General features: G+C 38.8%; 1 protein-coding gene across 7 annotated transcripts in view; it reads right to left on the bottom strand.

The window, feature by feature from the left end:
* CRACDL (CRACD like) overlaps positions 1–23445 on the bottom strand; it is a 186168-nt gene that overhangs the window by 44532 nt on the left and 118191 nt on the right. For all 7 annotated transcript variants that reach the window (XM_035696575.2, XM_049115461.1, XM_049115460.1 and 4 more), the window contains exon 2: positions 15709–15788. In XM_035696575.2, the coding sequence (XP_035552468.2) occupies positions 15709–15788 (80 nt within the window). The remainder of the gene's footprint in view (positions 1–15708; positions 15789–23445) is intronic.

Raw genomic sequence — 23445 nt, 5'->3', positions numbered from 1 at the left:
TAAAAAAAAAAAAAACATAGTATCTTGATATTTAGATGAATGTCCCTTTGGGAAGTTTACATGATCTTGCCTTAATGTGGAGTATTAGGATTACTCTAGCTGGGGGTCCTTATATTACCTTACATATACCCCAAAGGGCAATCAGTCCTAGAGCCAAGTTTTCTTAGCTTCTAGTGGAAGTTTCCTTACCTTAACAATCACAAAATGGTTATGCTGTTAACTGATGGTCCTCGATGACAGTTTATTATTTGGAAAGACTCTTAAGAGTTTTCTGCACCTGCCAGGACCCCATCTGGCCTTTGCCTAGCTGATACACAGGTTTGCATCCCTGAAAGATCTGGACACACGTGCAGCCTCACCACCCTCTGAGGGTTAAAGAGAGTGGCTAACCACTGAACACTCTTGTCCTATCTGCAAGTGGCTGGTTCATCGGCCACCTGCCTGTGTTAGATTTGTTTGCCTGCTAGGCTGTTAAGTTTGGTTTCTCTAATGGTCACAGGAACTATTTCGATTTTCTACTTCTCAAATCTGTTTTATGAAGTTACGTTTTTCCAGGAATTTGCCTATTTCTTCCAAATTTTCAAATTTATCGGCCTGTGATTAAAAATATCCTCGTATTGTTTTAGCATCCACACCACCTTTCCTCAGCTCTGATATTTATTACTTGTGCCTCCTCCTTTTTCCTTGATCAGTTGCACCAGAGATCAATTTTATTTGCCTTTTTAAAAAGTTAGCTTTGTTAATTCTCTCTGTTGAATGTTTATCTTTTGTTGTATTAACTTCTGTGTTCTAATCCTTATGCTTTCCTTCTTCCTACTTTCTTCAGGTTTACTTCTCAAGATGAATACTTAGCTAATTAATTTTTAGGCTTTTTTGTGTTTTTATAGCATCACACTTAGGGCAGTACATTTCCCCTTTTTGGCTGCATCCACACATTTTGATGTATTTCCATTGTTGTCTGGATGAAATATTTTCTAATTTCCCTCATAATACGTTTTTAGACCTAGAGCTTACTTAGATAAGTAGATCTTAATTTCCAAGCACTTGGAGATTTTCTTAGTATCTTTCTGTTATGATTTTCAGGTTAAATACACTGCGGTCAGAAAAAACCCTCTGTGTGATTTGAAGTCATTAAAATTTCTTGAGATGTGCTTTATGGCTTACCATAAATTTGTAAATGTTCCTGTTGTGCTTGACAATAATATATTTTTGCCAACGTTCTATGCATGTCTGTTAGGACAAGGCCTTTTTCCTTTTAATTGTGTTGTCCAGGTATGTTGTATCTTTACTAATTTTTAACACATTTGTTCTATCAATTGCTGATGGAGATGTATTTAAAAACAGTCCACTCTGCAGATTTTATTTTTATTTGACTGTCAATTTCTCTTCTATAACTTTTAACATTACGATGGTACAGAGAAAGGTAAAATTATCTTGCTAGGGAACTGAACCTTTTGTGAAATGGCCCTTTTCATCTTTAGTGATGCTTTTTGCCCTAAATTTTATTTTGACTGCTTTTAATGCACCAATCGAGCTTCCTTTTTCCTAGTGTTTACACCATATGTGTTTTTCTATCCTTTTACTTTAAACTTTTCTGAATTGTATATGTAGGACTTAGGGTTTTATTTATTTTTTTAAAAGATTTTATTTATTTACTTTAGAAATAGCATGTGTGTGCATGCACACGAGGGGGAGTAGTTGCAGAGGGAGAGGTAGAAGCAGACTCCCCACTGAGCAGAGAGCTCAATGTGGAGCTTGATGCCAGGACCCTGAGATCATGACCTGAGCCAAGGCAGACACTTAACTGAATGAGCCACCCAGGTGTCCTAGGACTTAAGAGTTTTAGAAATCCAATTTGATGATCTTTAACTTCTAAGCAGAGTAATTAGTCTACTTATACTTACTGTAATTACTGATACATTAATAAGAACAAGTCTAGAAGGAGGAGGGGCAAGATCGCGTAAGAGTGGGGTCCCCAAATCACCTGTCCCCACCAAATTACCTAGATAACCTTCAAATTATCCTGAAAATCTACGAATTCGGCCTGAGATTTAAAGAGAGACCAGCTGGAAGGCTACAGTGAGAAGAGTTCGCGCTTCTATCAAGGTAGGAAGACAGGGAAAAAGAAATAAAGACACAAAAGGCCTCCAAGGGGGAGGGGCCCCGCGAGGAGCCGGGCTAAGGCCGGGGCGAGTGTCCCCAGGACAGGAGAGCCCAGTACCGGAGAAGCAGGAGCTGCACCAACCTTCCCGGGAGGAAAGGCGCCTGCAGGGAGTTGGAGCAGGACCCAGGAGGGCGGGGATGCCTTCGGGCTCCCTGGGACACTAACAGACACCTGCGCCCCGGGAGATACGCCGAGCTCCCTAAGGGCTGCAGCGCGCTCGGCGGGACCCGGAGCAGCTCGGAGGGGCTCGGGGCGGCTCCGCGGAGGGGGCTGCGGGGCGGGAGTGCGAATCCAACAGCGCAGGCCCCGGGAGCACTGGGAACCGGGACACAACCCAGGATCCGGCCTCCCCCGGGACAGGCAGAGGCCGGGAGGGCCCAGGACAGCAAGGACGCTCCTGCCCCGAGCTGAGCAGATCAGCGGCCCCGCCCCGGAGCCTCCAGGCCCTGCAGACTGCGGGAGCTGAAGCCAGGGCTCCAGAGCTGGCCTCAGGGTTGTTCCTCCAGGGGCCTCACGGGGTAAACAACCCCCACTGAGCCCTGCACCAGGCAGGGGGCAGAGCAGCTCCCCCAAGTGCTAACACCTGAAAATCAGCACAACAGGCCCCTCCCCCAGAAGACCAGCTAGACGGACAAGTTCCAGGGGAAGCCAAGGGATTTAAAGTATACAGTCAAAGATACTCCCCCGTGTTTTTTTCTTTTTTTTTCTTTTTGATTTCTTTTTTTTTAAAATTTTTTTTTAATTTATGATAGTCACAGAGAGAGAGAGAGAGAGAGAGAGAGAGAGAGAGAGAGGCAGAGACATAGGCAGAGGGAGAAGCAGGCTCCATGCACCCGGAGCCCGACGTGGGATTCGATCCCGGGTCTCCAGGATCGCGCCTTGGGCCAAAGGCAGGCGCCAAACCACTGGGCCACAGGGATCCCCTCTTTTTGATTTCTGATTGCTTCCCCCACCCTTTTTTTCGCCTTTCTTTTTCTTTCTCTTCTCTTTCTTCCTTTTTTCTTTTTTCTTTTTCTCTTTTCTTTCCTTCTCTCTCTTTTTCTCCTTTTCCAAATACAACTTGTTTTTGGCCACTCTGCACTGAGCAAAATGACTAGAAGGAAAACCTCACCTCAAAAGAAAGAATCAGAAACAGTCCTCTCTCCCACAGAATTACAAAATCTGGATTACAATTCAATGTCAGAAAGCCAATTCAGAAGCACTATTATACAGCTACTGGTGGCTCTAGAAAAAAGAATACAGGACTCAAGAGATTTCATGACTGCAGAATTTAGATCCAATCAGGCAGAAATTAAAAATCAATTGAGATGCAATCCAAACTAGAAGTCCTGATGAGGAGGATTAACGAGGTGGAAGAACGGGTGAGTGACAGAAGACAAGTTGACGGCAAAGAGGGAAACTGAGGAAAAAAGAGACAAACAATTAAAAGACCATGAAGACAGATTAAGGGAAATAAACGACGGCCTGAGGAAGAAAAACCTATGTTTAACTGGGGTTCCCGAGGGCGATGAAAGAGACAGAGGGCCAGAATATGTATTTGAACAAATCCTAGCTGAAAACTTTCCTAATCTGGGAAGGGAAACAGGCATTCAGATCCAGGAAATAGATTTCTCCCCCCTAAAATCAATAAAAACCATACAACACCTCGACATTTAATAGTGAAGCTTGCAAATTCCAAGGACAAAGAGAAGATCCTTAAAGCAGCAAGAGACAAGAAAGCCCTGACTTTTATGGGGAAGAGTATTAGGGTAACAGCAGACCTCTCCACAGAGACCTGGCAGGCCAGAAAGGGCTGGCAGGATATATTCAGGGTCCTAAATGACAAGAACATGCAACCAAGAATACTTTATCCAACAAGGCTCTCATTCAAAATGGAAGGAGAGATAAAGAGCTTCTAAGACAGGCAGGAACTGAAAGAATATGTGACCTCCAAACCAGCTCTGCAAGAAATTTTAAGGGGGATTCTTAAAATTCCCCTTTAAGAAGAAGTTCAGTGCAACAATCCACAAAAACAAGGACTGAATAGATATCATGATGACACTAAACTCATATCTGTCAATAGTAACTCTGAACGTGAATGGGCTTAATGACCCCATCAAAAGGCGCAGGGTTTCAGACTGGATAAAAAAGCAGGACCCATCTATTTGCTGTCTACAAGAGACTCATTTTAGACAGAAGGACACCTACAGCCTGAAAATAAAAGGTTGGAGAACCATTTACCATTCGAATGGTCCTCAAAAGAAAGCAGGGGTAGCCATCCTTATATCAGATAAACTAAAATTTACCCCGAAGACTGTAGTGAGAGATGAAGAGGGACACTATCTCATACTTAAAGGATCTATTCAACAAGAGGACTTAACAATCCTCAATATATATGCCCCGAATGTGGGAGCTGCCAAATATTTAAACCAATTAATAACCAAAGTGAAGAAATACTTAAGATAATAATACACTTATACTTGGTGACTTCAATCTAGCTCTTTCTACCCTCGATAGGTCTTCTAGGTACAACATCTCCAAAGAAGCAAGAGCTTTAAATGATACACTGGACCAGATGGATTTCACAGATATCTACAGAACTTTACATCCAAACTCAACTGAATACACATTCTTCTCAAGTGCACATGGAACTTTCTCCAGAATAGACCACATACTGGGTCACAAATCAGGTCTGAACCGATACCAAAAGATTGGGATCGTCCCCTGCATATTCTCAGACCATAATGCCTTGAAATTAGAACTAAATCACAACAAGAAGTTTCGAAGGACCTCAAACACACGGAGGTTAAGGACCATCCTGCTAAAAGATGAAAGGGTCAACCAGGAAATTAAGGAAGAATTAAAAAGATTCATGGAAACTAATGAGAATGAAGATACAACCGTTCAAAATCTTTGCGATGCAGCAAAAGCAGTCCTAAGGGGGAAATACATCGCAATACAAGCATCCATTCAAAAACTGGAAAGAACTCAAATACAAAAGCTAACCTTACACATAAAGGAGCTAGAGAAAAAACAGCAGATTGACCCCACGCCCAGCAGAAGAAGAGAATTAATTAAAATTCAAGCAGAACTCAAACAAATCGAGACCAGAAGAACTGTGGTACAGATCAACAGAACCAGGCGTTGGTTCTTTGAAAGAATTAATAAGACAGATGAACCATTAGCCAACCCTATTAAAAAGAAGAGAGAGGAGACTCAAATTAATAAAATCATGAATGAGAAAGGAGAGATCACTACCAACACCAAGGAAATACAAACGATTTTAAAAACATATTCTGAACAGCTATACGCCAATAAATTAGGCAATCTAGAAGAAATGGACGCATTCCTGAAAAGCCACAAACTACCAAAACTGGAACAGGAAGAAATAGAAAACCTGAACAGGCCAATAATCAGGGAGGAAATTGAAGCAGTCATCAAAAACCTCCCAAGACACAAGAGTCCAGGGCCAGATGGCTTCCCAGGGGAATTTTATCAAACGTTTAAAGAAGAAACCATACCTATTCTCCTAAAGCTGTTTGGAAAGATAGAAAGAGATGGAGTACTTCCAAATTCGTTCTATGAGGCCAGCATCACCTTAATTCCAAAGCCAGACAAAGACCCCACCAAAAAGGAGAATTACAGACCAATATCCCTGATGAACATGGATGCAAAAATTCTCAACAAGATACTAGCCAATAGGATCCAACAGCACATTAAGAAAATTATTCACCACGACCAAGTAGGATTTATCCCCGGGACACAAGGCTGGTTCAACACTCGTAAAACAATCAATGTGATTCATCATATCAGCAAGAGAAAAACCAAGAACCATATGATCCTCTCATTAGATGCAGAGAAAGCATTTGACAAAATACAGCATCCATTCCTGAAAAAACTCTTCAGAGTGTAGGGATAGAGGGAACTTTCCTTGGCATCTTAAAAACCATCTAATAAAGCCCACAGCAAATATCATTCTCAATGGGGAAGCACTGGGAGCCTTTCCCCTAAGATCAGGAACAAGACAGGGATGTCCACTCTCACCACTGCTGTTCAACATAGTATTGGAAGTCATAGCCTCAGCAATCAGACAACAAAAAGACATTAAGGGCATTCAAATTGGCAAAGAAGTAGTCAAACTCTCCCTCTTTGCCGATGACATGATACTCTACATAGAAAACCCAAAAGCCTCCACCCCAAGATTGATAGAACTCATACAGCAATTTGGTAGCGTGGCAGGATACAAAATCAATGCCCAGAAATCAATGGCATTTCTATACACTAACAATGAGGCTGAAGAAAGAGAAACTAAGGAGTCAATCCCATTTACAACTGCACCCAAAAGCATAAGATACCTAGGAATAAACCTCACCAAAGAGGTAAAGGATCTATACGCTAAAAACTATAGAACACTTCTGAAAGAAACTGAGGAAGACACAAAGAGATGGAAAAATATTCCATGCTCATGGATTGGCAGAATTAGTATTGTGAAAATGTCAATGTTACCCAGGGCAATTTACACATTTAATGCAATCCCTATCAAAATACCATGGACTTTCTTCAGAGAGTTAGAACAAATTATTTTAAGATTTGTGTGGAATCAGAAAAGACCCCGAATAGCCAGGGGAATTTTAAAAAAGAAAACCATATCTGGGGGCATCACAATGCCAGATTTCAGGTTGTACTACAAAGCTGTGGTCATCAAGTCAGTGTGGTACTGGCACAAAAACAGACACATAGATCAATGGAACAGAATAGAGAACCCAGAAGTGGACCCTGAACTTTATGGCCAACTAATATTCGATAAAGGAGGAAAGACTATCCATTGGAAGAAAGACAGTCTCTTCAATAAATGGTGCTGGGAAAATTGGACATCCACATGAAGAAGAATGAAACTAGACCACTCTCTTGCACCATATACAAAGATAAACTCAAAATGGATGAAAGATCTAAATGTGAGACAAGATTCCATCAAAATCCTAGAGGAGAACACAGGCAACACCCTTTTTGAACTTGGCCACAGTAACTTCTTGCAAGATACATCCATGAAGGCAAAAAAAAAAAAAAAGCAATAATGAACTATTGGGACTTCATCAAGATAAGAAGCTTTTGCACAGCAAAGGATACAGTCAATAAAACTAAAAGACAACCTACAGAATGGGAGAAGATATTTGCAAATGACGTATCAGATAAAGGGCTAGTTTCCAAGATCTATAAAGAACTTCTTAAACTCAACACCAAAGAAACAATCCAATCATGAAATGGGCAAAAGACATGAAGAGAAATCTCACAGAGGAAGACACAGACATGGCCAACATGCACATGAGAAAATGCTCTGCATCACTTGCTATCAGGGAAATACAAATCAAGACCACAATGAGATACCACCTCACACCAGTGAGAATGGGGGAAATTAACAAGGCAGGAAACCACAAATGTTGGAGAGGATGCGGAGAAAAGGGAACCCTCTTACACTGTTGGTGGGAATGTGAACTGGTGCAGCCACTCTGGAAAACTGTGTGGAGGTTCCTCAAAGAGTTAAAAATAGACCTGCCCTACGACCCAGCAATTGCACTGTTGGGGATTTACCCCAAAGATTCAGATGCAATGAAATGCTGGGACACCTGCACCCCGATGTTTATAGCAGCAATGTCCACGATAGCCAAACTGTGGAAAGAGCCTCGGTGTCCATCAAAAGATGAATGGATAAAGAAGATGTGGTTTATGTATACAATGGAATATTACTCAGCCATTAGAAACGACAAATACCCACCATTTGCTTCAAAGTGGATGGAACTGGAGAAGGACAAACAGTGTATGTTCTCATTCATTTGGGGAATATAAATAATAGTGAAAGGGAATATAGGGGAAGGGAGAAGAAATGTGTAGGAAATATCAGAAAGGGAGACAGAACATAAAGACTCCTAACTCTGGGAAACGAACTGGGGGTGGTGGAAGGGGAGGCGGGTGGGGGGTGGGAGTGAGTGGGTGATGGGCACTGAGGGGGACACTTGACGGGATGAGCACTGGGTGTTATTCTGTATGTTGGTAAATTGAACAGCAATAAAAATTATTTTATTAAAAAAAAGAACAAGTCTACATCTTATATACTTTCTCTTAATATCCCTTTCTTGTTATCTTTTGCATTAGCTGACTTTTAAAATTTGTTTTTCCCACCTCGAGTTTGTAAACTATGCCTTTAATCTCTGTTTTTCAGTAATTACCCTAGAAATTATATTATGAATTCTATTATATTATGCATTCTTATACAAGGAACTCAGAATACTTTAATCCTATTTATATGCTCTATTGTTTTCATTCTTTAAAAAACTCAAAAGATATCCTTCCATGTTCATTTTTTAAAAAATATTTTATTTATTTATTCATGAGAAACAGAGACAGAGAGGTAGAGACACAGGCAGAGGGAGAAGCAGGTTCCACGCAGGGAGCCCAATGCGGGACTTGATCCCAGGTCTCCAGGATCATGCCCTGGGCCAAAGGCAGCACTAAACCGCTGAGCCACCCAGGCTGCCCTCCTTCCATGTTTATTTAGATGTATCTGCTTATTTCTCATTTTCCTTGTCATTCCTTCTTGTGTTCCAGACCTTCCATCTAGGACAATTCTCCTTTAGAATCTGCTTTGAGAGGATCTACTGATGACAAATTCAGTTTCTATTTGTCTAAAAATGCCTTTATATCTCCTTTATTCCTAAAGTACATTTTTCTAGGTATAAACTCTCTAGGTTGGCAGTTTTTTTTTTTTCAGTAATACTGAAGAAGTTATTTCACTGTTTTGAGGTTTCTATTTTGCAGTAGAGAAGTCAGTCGTCAACTTCTGCTCCTTTGAAAGTCATATTTTTTTCTCAGACTAATTTTTCATTTTGTCTTTGATCTTCTATATTTTTACTCTATCTGGATTTCATTTTATCCTTCTTTGGGTTTATCTGATTTCTTAAATCTGTGGATGGGGTCATCTTTTTTTAAAATCAGTTCCAGAAAATTCCCTGCTACTCTCTCAAGACTGTGCTCATGTGTATATTATACTCTTTCATTTATCTCTAAGCACCTTCTCTTCTGTACTTCCCATCATTTTACCATTCTATGCTATATTCTATATACTTTCTTATGATTGATCTAACCTGAGCTGATATAATCTGCTGTTAAATTCATCCAATGAATTTCTAATTGAGACAATTATATATATTTCTAAAAAAATCCATTTGATGGTTTTCAAATCTAGTATATCATTTTTTAAAAAAACGTTATTCTAAAAATTACATAGTAAATTAGAAGGCGTGGGTGGCTCAGTCAGTTGAGCATCTGACTCTCGATTTCAGCTCAGGTCATGATCTCAATGTCGTATGATCAAGCCTCATGTCAGGCAAGGTGCTGGGCATGGAGCCTGCTTGGAATTCTCTCGCTCCCTCTCCCTCTTTAAAAAACATTTCAGGGGATCTCTGGGTGGCGCAGCGGTTTAGCGCCTGCCTTTGGCCCAGGGCGCGATCCTGAAGACCCGGGATCGAATCCCACATCGGGCTCCCGGTGCATGGAGCCTGCTTCTTCCTCTGCCTATGTCTCTGTCTCTCTCTCTCTCTCTCTGTGACTACCATAAATAAAAAAATGAAAAAATAAAAAATAAAAAGTAAATTAAAAAAAATAAAAAACATTTCATAGTAAAATTCACTTTTTTTTGGTACACACAGAGATGCATAATCACCTCAAGATACAGAACTATCTTCATGCTGCCATTTTGTAGCCAAACTGGTCCCATCTCTAACCTCTGGAAACCACAATTAGTGTCTCTGTTCCTATAGTTGTACCTTTTCCAGAATGTAATATAGATGAATTCATACAGTGGATTCTAGGTTTTGTCACTCAGCACAACGCATTTAGAGACTCATCCATGTCCTTATTCCATCAGTAGTTTGTTCCTTATTACTGCTGAGTACAGTTCCATTGTAGGGATATACTACTTTATTTAAACAATGAGCAAGTTGAAGGACATTTGGTTTTGTTTCAATTTTTGGCAATATGAATAAAGTTGTTATAGAGTTCTTTTGGGGGGACAGAGGGAGAAATGTTTAGTACTTTTTCATGAGCTGATTTGCCATCTGTATATCTTCTGAGGTAAAGCATCTTTTAAAACCTTTGCTATTTTTTTATTCAAGTTGTTTGTTCTCCGTAAAGACTGCTAACTCTGGGAAACGAACTACGGGTGGTGGAAGGGGAGAAGGGCGGGGGGTGGGAGTGAATGGGTGACAGGCACTGGGGGTTATTCTGTATGTTAGTAAATTGAACACCAATAAAAAATAAATTAAAAAAAAAGTTGTTTGTTCTCCTATTGTTGAATTTTGAGAGTTCTAAATACAAGTATCTTGTCAGGATGATTTACAAATATTTCCTCCAGCCTGTGACTTTTCATTTTAATAGGGTCTTTCACAGAGAAAAAGTTTTAAATTTTAATGAAGTCCAACTTTAGGACTGAGGTGTCCTACCTAAGAATTCTATGTAATTCTAGGTCATAAATATTTTGTTTTAAGATTTCATAGCGTTACATTTATGCTGTTGTTTGATGATGTTTTAAATTAATTTTTGATTCATCTGTGACATATAAGTCAAAGTTCTCTTTTTTCCCATAGGGATGTTCAATTTGTTCTAGCACCATTTGTTGAAAAGACAATCCTCTCTCCGTTGAGTCTCCATTGTTTTATCTTTGTCAAAGACCAATTGACCATATTTGTATGTATTGGTCTACTTTTTGGACTCTGTTTATCTCTACACATCCATCTTTCTGTCAGTACCAGATTTGGCTTCATTATTGTAGCTCTACAGTAAGTCTTGAAATCAGGTAATATGAGTCCTCCAATTTTGTTGTCAAAATTGTTTTCAATATTCTAGTTTTCTTGCTTTTTCATGTTAATTTTGGTGTCAGCTTGTCAATGCTGGCAAAATATCCTCCTGGGATTTTGATCACTTTATCTTTATTCCTCCTCCTCCTTCCCATCCCTGCCAGGTTATTTCAAAGCAAATTCCTCCCAGATACTATTATCCCTTCATCCGTATGGATTTGGCTTCTTCCTAAATAAAAAAGATCTTTGACTTGTCATGGAAATCAAATAAATGATCACTGGTCAATATTCTTGCTACAGAATACAATGTTCTTGTGTCTAGCTTTCCACAGCAGATGTATAAACAGCATATTCTACCCCACATGTACTAATACACCATTCTGCGGCCCAATTTGGGGAGAACTGACATTTTAGAACATGGAGTCTTCCAATCTGTAAACGTGGTTCTAGTCTATTCAGGCTGCTATAATAAAGTACCATAGACTGGGTGACTTATGAATAATAAATTCACTCCTCACTGCTCTGGAAGCTAGAAGTTTGAGGTCAGGGAACCAGCACAGTGGGGTTTTGGTGAGTGTTCTCTTACAGGCTGCTGACTGTAATTTCTTGATATGCCCTCACATGCCAGAAAGAAATCAAGTAGCTCTCTAGCCTCTTCTGCTAAGGGCACTAATTCCATTCATGAGCACTCCACCCTCATGACCTAATTATCTCCCAAAGGCCCTACCTCCTAATACTAAAACATGGTGGAGTTAGGACTTTAAGTATGAATTTTGTGGGAAGGGAGAGTCAAATATTCAGTCCATAACCCCTAATATATCATTCTTTGTTGATCTAGGACTTTCTTTAACCAACTCAGTTTTTTTTTTTTTTTTTTGCATTTTTCATTTACAGATCCTGCATACATTTTGTTAGATATATACCAAAATATTTTTAAAATTTGTGCTATTGTAAATAGTACTTTAAAAAATTTAATTTTTCAATTGTTCATTGCTAGTTATACATAAATACAACTGGTATTTGTATTTTGATCTTGTACCTTGCAGTCTTGCTTCACTTGCTTAAGAGATAGATCGAAGTACTTTTTTGATATATTGTATAATCCTGTCATCTGCAAAAAAAAGATAGTTTTATTTCTTCTGAATTTCACCTGTATCCTTTTTATTTCTCTCTCTTGCTTTTGAGCACAGGCTGGGAGCTAATGATATTTTTTATAGTTTCTAGTTCCTTCCAGGTATTTTCACTTTTTCTAATTATCATCAAACATACTGCGGACATTTGTTTTACAGCATATACTTGATAATTCTGTTATTTGATGCCTTTGTGCATCTGTTTCTCTTGTTTCTGCCGTGTATTAGTTTGCTAGGACTGCTATAACAAAGTACCATAAACCAAGCTGCTTAAACAACAAAGCTGTATTGTCTCTCAGTTCTGGAGGCTAAAAATCTGCGATCACGGCGTCGTTGGCATGGTTACTTCCTTCAAAGGGCTATCTATTCCATCTCCCCTAACTTCTGGTGGTTTGCTGGCAACTGTTGGCATTCCTTAGCTTGTAGATGCCATCACCCTGATCCGGCTGTATCTTCAAATGGTTTTCTCCCTGTATATGTGCGTGTGTCTATATTCCCCCTGTTGATTAGGAGCCCACCATACTCTAGCGTGACCTTCTCATAACTAATTACATCTGCAATGTAATTATTTTCCAAATTAGGTCCTATTCTGAGGCCCTGGGGGTTAGGACTTCAATATGTAACTTTGGGGGAGAAATAATTAAACCCATAACATGTTGGTTCTCATTCATGGTGCCCTACTGCTTTATATGCTTGGTTGTCACTGACTGTATGTTTGTCATGGAATTGAATAACATATTTTCCTTAATACTTTGAAGTCTAGATAGAAGGTATTTTTCTTTAGAGAAGATTGTTTGATGCTATAAAGTATCTACGGTCATATTCAGTCTATGAATATTATTAGTCAAGCTCAAGAGCAGAGATTCTCTAAATTACCCAAGTGATACAAACGCAAGCTACATATCTACAAAGGGTTGACTTACTCCTGGTTCACACTTACTCAGATTTTATTGCTTGTTGGGCCCCCAATTTATTGCCAGGAGGATCTACTATTAGATAGCCCACTTTGAACAGACCTGTACTTTGACATCTGACCCATTGCTTCATCTACCACTCCATAAAGATGTGAAAATAAAATTTCAAAATTTCCAAGATTGGTAAATGATCTGAGGGCAAAAGTGGCCTCTATGCCCATTTATCTCTCTATATTCCCATTTCTCTTTCAATTCTGGCCTTCTTATTTATTACTTTAAAAAATCTTTTCTTATCTGGAATTTTTAAATTGTTTTATTTTATTTTCTTTCATCATGGTAAGTGTAATCTTTCATCTCCATCCCCTATTTCCCCCATCCCTGCCACCTCCCCTCTGGTAACCATCAGTTTGTCCTCTATAGTTAAGAATATGTTTCTTGGTTTTTGTTTCCTTCTCTTTCTTTTTGCCCTTTGCTTGTTTTGTTTCTTAAATTCCACAAATGAGTGAGATCCTATGGTATTTGTCTTTCTCTGACTTATTTTGCTTAGCATTATACTTTCTAAAAGCTGTATCTATTTGCTGCAAATGGCAAGATTTCATTCTTTTTAATGATTAATTTTCACACACACACACACATACACACACACACACATACACACCACTTCTTCTTTATCCATTCATCAATTGATGGACACTTGGGCTGTTCACTATTGCAAATAATGCTACAATAAACATAGGGGTGCATGTAACCCTTTGAATTAATGTTTTTGTATTTTGGGGGTAAATGCAAGTAGCATGATTCATAGATATTAGGGTAGTTCTACTTTTAATTTTTTGAGGAACCTCCCTACTGTTTTCCACAGTGGTTGTATCAGTTTGCATTCCCAACAGTGCACAAGGGTTCCTTTTTCTACAGTCTCACCAACACTTGTTTTTTATGGCTTTGATTTTAGCCATTCTGACAGGTGTGAGGTGATATCTCATTGTAGTTTTGATTTGTTATTTCCCTGATAAGTCATGTTTAGCACCTTTCCGTGTGTCTGTTGGCCATCTAGATGTCATCTTTGGAGAAATATCTGTTAATATCTTCTGTCCATTTTTAACTGGATTGTTTTTTGGGTATTGAGTTATATAAGTTCTTTATATATTTTGGATACTAACCCCTTATTGGCTATGTCATTTGCAAATATCTTCTCCCACTTGGTAGGTTGTCTTTTAGTTTTGTTGACTGTTTCCTTCACTGTGCAGCTTCATATTTTGATGTAGTCCCAATAGTTTATTTTTACTTTTATTTCCTTTGCCTTAGGAGACAAAACTAGAAAAATGTTGCTATGGCCAATGTCAGAGAAATCACTGCCTGAGCTCTCTTCAAGGATTTTTATGGTATCAGGTCTCACATTTTAATCATTTTGAGTTTATTTTTGTATATGGTAAAAGAAAGTAGTCTAATTTCATTCTTTTGCATGTGGCTGTCCGGTTTTTTCAACACCATTTGTTGCAGCTTATCTAGATTTTTAAATTTTAAATGGGAAGGGGTTGATTTGAATAATTTAGCTCATGACTGTATGGAGAAAAAGAATACTTAGTTTCTCTCTTTTTTAAAAACTGATACTTCATTTTTCTGTAAATATCCAAAAGTAGCATTCATGGAGGCTGTTCCAGACTAATGAAATACTTCTTCAAAGAGCATTTTCTTGCTTAAAGTCAGTAATAATTCATTATCCTGTGATATGAGAAATTTTGAAATTCTATTTTCTCTCAGGTTTAATTTTTAAAACTTTACCTTATATTTGGGCTTATTTGGTGTCTAACAAAATGTGACAGAGGAGAAGTAGTTATAATATGAGATAATAAGGTAAATCTATCTTTATGAAATAGAATCTTTAATGAAATTAGTATCTGAAGCTAAGGGTTAGCATCTGGGATTAAATACTATTAGAAGTTTTTCTCCCTGAACTATATCAAAGGAAATCATGACTAGCATTTTCACTTTCAACAAGATAGCGTTGGAGACTTTTGTTACCAAAACAAGGGGAGTATAAATGGCTAATCTAGGAAAAAGGTACATTGTGGGAAGATTAATGTTTTTTAATGCCAATTTAACAACTTTATCAAGACACAAATAACAATCTACAGATGACAGTGAACCAATCACGTAACTGGGTAACTCTTAGAACATTGTGATGAGTCATGGGCCTGGAATTTAGCTCAGGAAGGGTATAATAAAGGTCTCTGAAGGAGAATAAGAGCCATAAAAGAGAGAGATCAAAGGCTCTGTCTTGATAATATTATTTCTTCTGCATGATCAGACTATCTCATACTTTTCTCAACCTCCTACTGATCCTATGGGTGTTCTTGGGTGATAAATGATTCCATTGTATTGTTACTCCTTTGTTTTCCAGTCAACCAAAACATAGGGACAGATTTACCTCCAGGAATGAGGAAAATGACTTTAAAACCCCCTATGTTTGACAGCAAAGCAAAGGAGCACTGCCTTCAGTGGCCTTGAACAATCTGGATGTGCTCTCTCATTACAGTATGAAGGGCATGGGAGTACTTGAACACTCTGAACTGAACCCCTACCCTCCACACATACAAGAGCAAAGGCTTGGCTCCCCTTGCCCCACAACCCGATATGGGCTCTTCCCAGAGCAGGGGAAGTGAGAGCCTTACCTGTGCTGTCCTCTCCAAGGCCTTCTGCAGCTTCTCGAAGCTTAATGTCCATCACCCTTGTGGAAATCATGTTCAGCTCACTAAAATCAGATGGAAATTCATGTTAAAAGGGACATGCTTAACAGAAGTTAACAATGAGGAAAATGGTTTTGATGACTGCTTTTTGCCCACAACTTTACCTGCACACACCCCACCAAAGACAGATTCCAGGGCAGAATACAGGGCAGTACAGGCCAAAAACAGGTGCACAGCTCAAGATCAGTAACCACAGAGGCACTTATCTAATCACTGACCAGAGCAATTTCATGGAAAACAGTCAACTGGAACAAATGCTTCACTTTACCCAAGGCAGATTTGTTTCCTTTCTTTTAAAAAAGCTTTTTCAGAAATTATGTTTTTCTCATGGGTAAAATAAAGGAGGTTAAGAATACACTTATCATGATGAGCATTGAGCAATATACAGAAATGCTGAATCATTACATTGTACACCTGAAACCGATATCTCACTGTATGTTCATTATTTTTCTCTTGTTCACTGTAGAAAAGTCCAGAAGATACAGAGAATGAAAATCTACCCCAAATCCAACCTTAACCAAGGATATCCACAATTAATGTTTTAACCTCCTTCCAATATCTTTGTCTATGCAGCTGTTTGTGTGTACATGCACACATACAACTTATTAGAAGATTGACTTATCGATTTTCTTAGTTATATCACATCATTAAAATTCTTCATAAGTATTGCTGTGGTGGCTATAGTTTGATATATAGCTGCCACATCATTAATCTACCCTGAGTTCCTTTCTGAACTTTTTATTATGAAAAATCTCAGATACAAAAATACAGAGAATATACAATGAACTTAACATACTGTCCTCTTTGTTTTATTTTTGTACCTTCTCCCCCTCCCACTCTCACAAGGTCATTTCAAAGCAAACCACCCTAGATACCATTATCATCTCATCCATAGAGTCCCATGGTTTCTTCCTAAACTAAAAAGCCAGGATTCTTCATGGAAATCAAATTCAAGCTGTGTCCCTGCCTCCCACAGTTGACTTTAAAACAGTGTCTTTTCCTCTACATATACTAACTCACTATTTATATGGAAAGCTATTTATTACTGGCAGTTACTATGAATCCTCAGACTTTGAAAGAGGGTTCTGGTATCCAATTACCCAATTAACATTTACTAATTGTATACAGCACATAATGGGATATAATGGAAGAAATACAAAGAAAATATTTAACAGAGGAAAGGGATTGTCAGTCTTTGCCAGAGTTGGGTCTAACATTTAAGTCTTTAATATTAACATCAATATATCCATCTTCCAATTAGCCAATTCCTGAAAAGGTGAACAAAGCTTTACTGGTTTTTTAGTTTGTATATAATTTGGCTTCATAAAAATATCTGGTCAACAGAATGATCCACATGATCATCTCAACTGATGCACAAAAATTATCTGACAAAATTCAATACGCTTTCATGATAAAAACATTAAAAAACCTCTAGGAATAGAAGGAAATTCAACATAATAAAGGCCACATATGACAAACCCAGAGTGAATATCATCCTCAACAATGAAAAACTGAAAGCTTTTCCTTGAAGAGCAGGAATAAGACAAGGGTGTCTGCTTTCACCACTTCTATTCAACAGAGTACTAGAAGTCTTAGCCAGAGAAATTAGGCAAGAAAAAGAAATAGAAAGCACCCAAATTGAAAAGGAAGAAGTAAAGTTACTGCTGTTTGCAGATGACATGATCTTACATGTAGAAAACCCTAAAGATCCTCCTTAATACAAAAGAACTGTTAGAAGGGAACCCTGTGTGGCTCATGGTTGAGCATCTGCCTTCAGCTCAGGGCTGATCCTGGAGTCCCAGGATCGAGTCCCACATCGGGCTCCCTACATGGAGTCTGCTTCTCTCTCTGCCTATGTCTCTGCCTCTCTCTGTGTCTTTCATGAATAAATAAAATCTTAAACAAAAAACTGTTAGAACAAATAAATGAATTCAGCAAGTTGCAGGACACAAAATGAACATACAAAGATCAGTTTTTCTATACACAATCTGAAAGGAAATTAAGAAAAATGATTTAATTTATAATAACACCAAAAAGAACAAAATGTTCATAAATACTTTACCCAGAGATGAAATACTTGTATATGAAAACTATAAAATGTTACTGAAAGAAATTAAAGATAAGAAAAAATGGAAAGACCTCTTATGTTCATGGACTGAAAGACTTATTATTATGATGTCCTCCAAACAATGTACAGATTCAGGGAAATCCCTGTCAAAATCCCTGATCCCTTTGTGTCTTGCTGTTCTGTGATACTGTGGTGGGGACAAGTGGAGGTAGCTACCAGGGCATTTGAAAGAAGAGGCAACAGAGAAGGAAAAGCAGGAAATGTAAGAAGCAAGGAGAGTCAAAATAGTAAGGGATGGTTAACAGTGACCAACTATTACCCTGGGTACAATGCTTAAGGCTGTCACTGAACTAGAAAGTACAAGTACAAAAAAAAAAAAGAAAGAAAGAAAGAAAAGAAAAAAGAAAGTACAAGTGCAAGAGCTTCTACTGCTTGAATTTGGAGTCAACCACAACAATTGCAATTAACTATCAAGCATGTAGTGTATTATCTGAGTTACCTCATTTAATCCCCAGGAATCTTTAGTATTCACATTTTGGGACTGAGAACATATAATATTTACTGCCTCAGAGTAGCCAAGCAGAGACACCAAACTGTATACTCATGTTGACTGTATACCTAGCATGGATAGGCACTTTTGAGGCCTGGGACATAGTGATAGATGAGACTGACATGCTCCTTGCCTCTTGCAGGTGCTGACCCAGTAAAGGGAAGAGTCCTGAGCTGTCCTCAGAGGGGCTTAAGGGATGCTGGTAAATCCAAAGGACATGAATCTCCCACTGAAATGACTCTGCCGGGCAGCCCGGGTGGCTCGGCGCTTTAGCACCGCCTTCAGCCCAGGGTGTGATCCTGGAGACCCGGGATTGAGTCCCACATCGGGCTCCCTGCATGGAGCCTGCTTCTCCCTCTGCCTGTGTCTCTGCCTCTCTCTCTGTGTGTCTCATGAATAAATAAATAAATAAATAAATAAATAAATAAATAAATAAAATACTGTTAGTTATATAAAAAAAAAAATGAAATGACTCTGCCTGTCAAGCAGCCCTTGTGCAGGAACATGCCAGAGCTCAGAGACCAAAGAGGCCCCAGGAGAACATCCACTGGGGTTGCCAGAGAATCTTAGTTTAGGAGAAAGGGGCTTGAGGCTATCATTATTTATCTACTATCACTCTTGAGAAGTCATGATTGTGCAGGTCTATATGAGACAGTGTGTGCACAAGCCCCCATGGGTTTGGGTATAGAAGGGTGGAGTTGAGTGTGGAGGAGATCTACTTGCTGACACTTGCTTCTGCCTGGCTTGAATGGTGTGGCTGTGATGAGGTCATGTAAGGCAGCAGGTTCAGGAACAGGTGGGGGGGGGGGAGGCCCAAGAATGGCCCAGTTCTCACCTTGCTATACGGCACATCCTGGTGGGGCCAGATGCACAGAGCACCACCAGATGCCAAGGCTGCTATGGACTCACACACGGAGGCTAAAGTCACCCTACAGATGAAGGGATCACATGGGAATCGGGCTCACCTTACATGAGAAGTTTTAAAACCTGCTCATATTTTCTGTTCTAAGTATCTTCATACCAATAAGAGTGCAATATGGTGCAGAGGGAAAGGACAAAGCCTGGGACATCAGGCAGACCTGGGGTTGAAGCCTCACCACCCCCAACACACACACCAGTGCTGAGCCTCAATATACAAAATGGGAATAATAATACTTTAATAATAATAAAAATAAATAATAAAATAATAATAAAATAATAATACTTTACTTAAATGGACTGAGAACACAGCACACAGAAACATTTGCTGAGAACAGCTATCAGTTTCCATAGCTTGTTCCTCATTGCGTGCTTATACGTGTCTCTGCATAAACAAAAACAAGAGCGTACACAACCAGCACATCCTGGTAGCAGGTGAGTTTGATTCTGTCTCATGAAGACAGTCTCCTTCTGCAAGCAGCTCACTTTACAGCCAATGTTACCAGTCAAAGATCAAGACATATGGATTCCCAGAGGCCCCCTGTGCTTCCCAATGTCCTGCAGCCTGAAGGGCCTTGTAGAGCAAGGTAAATCAAACCACTGCCAGGTAACCGATGAGACCACACTCCAGGCCATCCAGGAATGTCCTCTGTGGAGGACCACAGAGACCATCCCCTTCACTTAGACTCTCCAGGGAAAATACTCCACAGCTGTTACCATGGAATGTCTTCTCTACTGGGCCCAAGGACTTGCCCTTCTAAACACATGTTCTCCCACCCCCAGTAAGAATCAAAGACAAGTCAGAAGAAAGAAAACCATAATGAGAAAGCAATGTGGCAAACACGTCATAACTCCTGGCACCCCTTTTGCTTGAATTCAAAGTCAAAGTTCACCCCAATGCCCCCTCAACCAGCATTCTGCCCTCTAGCACCACCACTCCAACCCCTGTTGTTCTGACAGCTCAAGCCTAAGTAAAGGAAAATTTATTCTTCCAATCTAGACCTGAGGGGGCCTCTTCAGGGGTTCTCACCGATTTAAAAGAGGACTGAGCCTCCAGCCCCCTCTGTAGTTCACAGCACCCATCAGTGTGATCTGGGTACGTAGATCCAGTGGAGTTCTGTTGGGTCTGATCCACTCCCTCCCTCTGAACCCTAACTGCAACCACAGGCTTCTTCCCGGTTTATGGGAGAATTTCATCATTAGTCGCAGCTTATACTGAAAAATTCTACAAAACTTTATTCATTTGAAGAACGAGAATAGATTTTAATATGGTATTTTAAAGGTTCTAATCCACTATATTTACCTATACAAGGCAAAGAAAAATATCTGTAACTTGATTGCATAACCTGAGCACATAATTATGTAGGAAAGTCTTAGTGTTCATCCCTACAGAACTGCCAAATCCACAACACCCTCCAGGCCATGTTCAGATCCCTGCGGTATTCTTTCTCAGCCCTTGTACCTTTTTTTGCACAATGTCCACCAATGCTGTCAACAAGAATTGTTTATAAGATGCCTGCTTAGCATTTCCTTCTCTTCCAAGACGGCAGGCTGTGCCTGTTATGTCTGTTGCTCTCCTACCAGCACCCAGGACAGTGCCTGGAGCAAGGAACTGAACATAACACAGGAACAAGATAGCTGAGCAAAGGAGAGAGGCTCTGCAGATGACAGACAGGTTCCAAGAGAATGAAAAGCAGTAAGTCATCCAGTTCCACAAATGGATCTACTTTTACAATCCAATTTAAGACTGAGGAAATCCTCCATGGAATTACTGACACCTGACTTTGTAAAAAATAAATAATCTTTATCATGACCCCTCTTGGTTGAGGGAGAACTGAAGGAAATTGTTTGTTTGTTGTTGTTGTTTTTTTACAGAGCAACACGACTTTGAAAAGATTAAAAACAGAGGTAAATTTGGTTCAAGTGATGGTACTTCAGTGAGGCCAAATCTATGTATGTTTCTCTTCTGCTTTTTCCAGTGCCTGTGACTACTTGGTACAGAGTCATCAGTCTTGGAGAAAGCTGACTCTACCTTTGCCTGTGTGGTTACACCTGAGATTCTCAGGGTGAGTGGTGACAATTATGATTAAGTAACTTTTAAGAAAATTAAAAGCCAATGATCACAGATCTATATATGCAGTTTATGCTGTTAAAAGCAAATAAAAATGAATCCGAATACCAATGTGCCAGATCATCTGAAAATCCTAGAGCCATTCCCAAATATCTGCCTTAAATATATCATCTAATCACTGGAGTTTTTTTTTACTTTTCAGTGTCCTGAAAATTAGAAAACACTGAGAAAGACTTCAGAGTCTTAGAGGTCGTTTTTCTTCCTAGATGATGCAAAAACAAATATAAAATTCAACAACAGTTGAAGATTTCAATACCCTGCTTCCAATGATTGACAGAACAACTAAGCAGAATATCAAAAAGGATATAAAAGATTTGAAGAACATTAACCAACTAGATCTAATAGAAATCTATAGAACCTCCCAACTCAACAACAGAATAAACAGCCTTCTCAAGTGCACATGGGAGATTCTACAGGATAGACAACTAGGCCATAAAAGCCCAAATTGATTTAAAAGACTTGAAATTACAGAAAGTATGTTTTCTGACAACCATGGAGTGAAATCAGAATGAGAAGATTTGAAAAAGTCACAAATATGTAGAAAGTAAATAATATGATAATAAATAATCAATGAACTGGCTATCTTAATGTCAGAGGAAAAAAGGATTTTAAGAGAAAACTGTTACCAGATATAAGTAGAGTCATTCTGTAATGATAAATTGGTAAATCCATCAGGAAGATAGAATAGTTATAAATAGGTATGCACCTAAAACCAGGGCCTCAATATACATGAAGCAAAAATTGATAAGAGAGACAATTCAAAGATACTACTGGCAACTTCAATAATTGGGGAACTTCACTTTCAAAAATGGATAGAACAAATAGAAATTCAACAATTATGTAAAAGACTTGAACACTATATAGATCAATTAGAATATATATATATTATATATATAATATATGTACCCTATTCAATAACAAAATACAAAGCTGCCTTATCTGCATATAGAACATTACCCCTGAAACTATATGGTAGGTCATAAAACAAGACTCAACAAATTTAAAATGAATTAATTCAAATAAAGCATATTCCTCAACCACAATGGAAGTAAATTAGAAATCAACAGCGCAAGTAATTTGGGAAAATTTACAAATATGCAGAAATTATACATTGCACTACTATATAACCAATCACGTCAAAGAGAAACTATAACATATTTTGAGACGCATAAAAACAAAAACAGAACATACCAAGACCTGTGAGATACAATTAAAACACTGCCTAAAGGAATTTATAGCTATAAACATCTATATAAGAAAGATTTTAAACCAGTATCATAACTTTCCTCCACATGAAACTAGAAAAAAAGAGCAAACTAAACAGAAAGCAAACAGAGGAAAGAACATAATAAATATTAGAGCAAAAATTAATGAAATATAGAATAGGAAAACATTTTGAAAATCAATGAAACAAAAGCTGGTTCTTTAGAGATCAATGAATTTGATAGACCTTCAGCTAAACTTAATAAAAGGGGAAAAGACTAAAATTATTAAACCAAAAATGAAAGAGCATCACTACAGATATTATAGAAATAAAAAGGATAAAGGAATATTATAAAATGATTATATTCCCCGAAAATAGGTAACTTAGATGAAATGGACAAATCCTTAGAAAGACCAAAACCACTGAACTTGAAACAGTAAGAAATGGAAAATCTGACTACACTTAAAATAAGAAAAGGGATTGAATTAGTCACTTAAAATTTCCCATAAAGAAAAGCCCAGGCCTAGATATCTTCATTCTTACATTCTATAAAACACTTAAAGAAGAATTAAAAGCAACTTTCCTTTTGCAAACTGTTCTCCAAAAATATAAAAAAGGGTAACAACTGGGATCCCTGGGTGGCGCAGCGGTTTGGCGCCTGCCTTTGGCCCAGGGCGCGATCCTGGAGACCCGAGATCGAATCCCACGTCGGGCTCCCGGTGCATGGAGCCTGCTTCTCCCTCTGCCTATGTCTCTGCCTCCCTCTCTCTCTCTCTGTGACTATCATAAAT

Source organism: Canis lupus, chromosome 10, assembly GCF_003254725.2.
Source record: "Canis lupus dingo isolate Sandy chromosome 10, ASM325472v2, whole genome shotgun sequence".
Classification (NCBI taxonomy): Eukaryota; Metazoa; Chordata; class Mammalia; order Carnivora; family Canidae; genus Canis; species Canis lupus.
The sequence above is the reverse complement of the archived record's forward strand: the minus strand, read 5'-3'. Positions and strand labels throughout refer to the sequence as shown.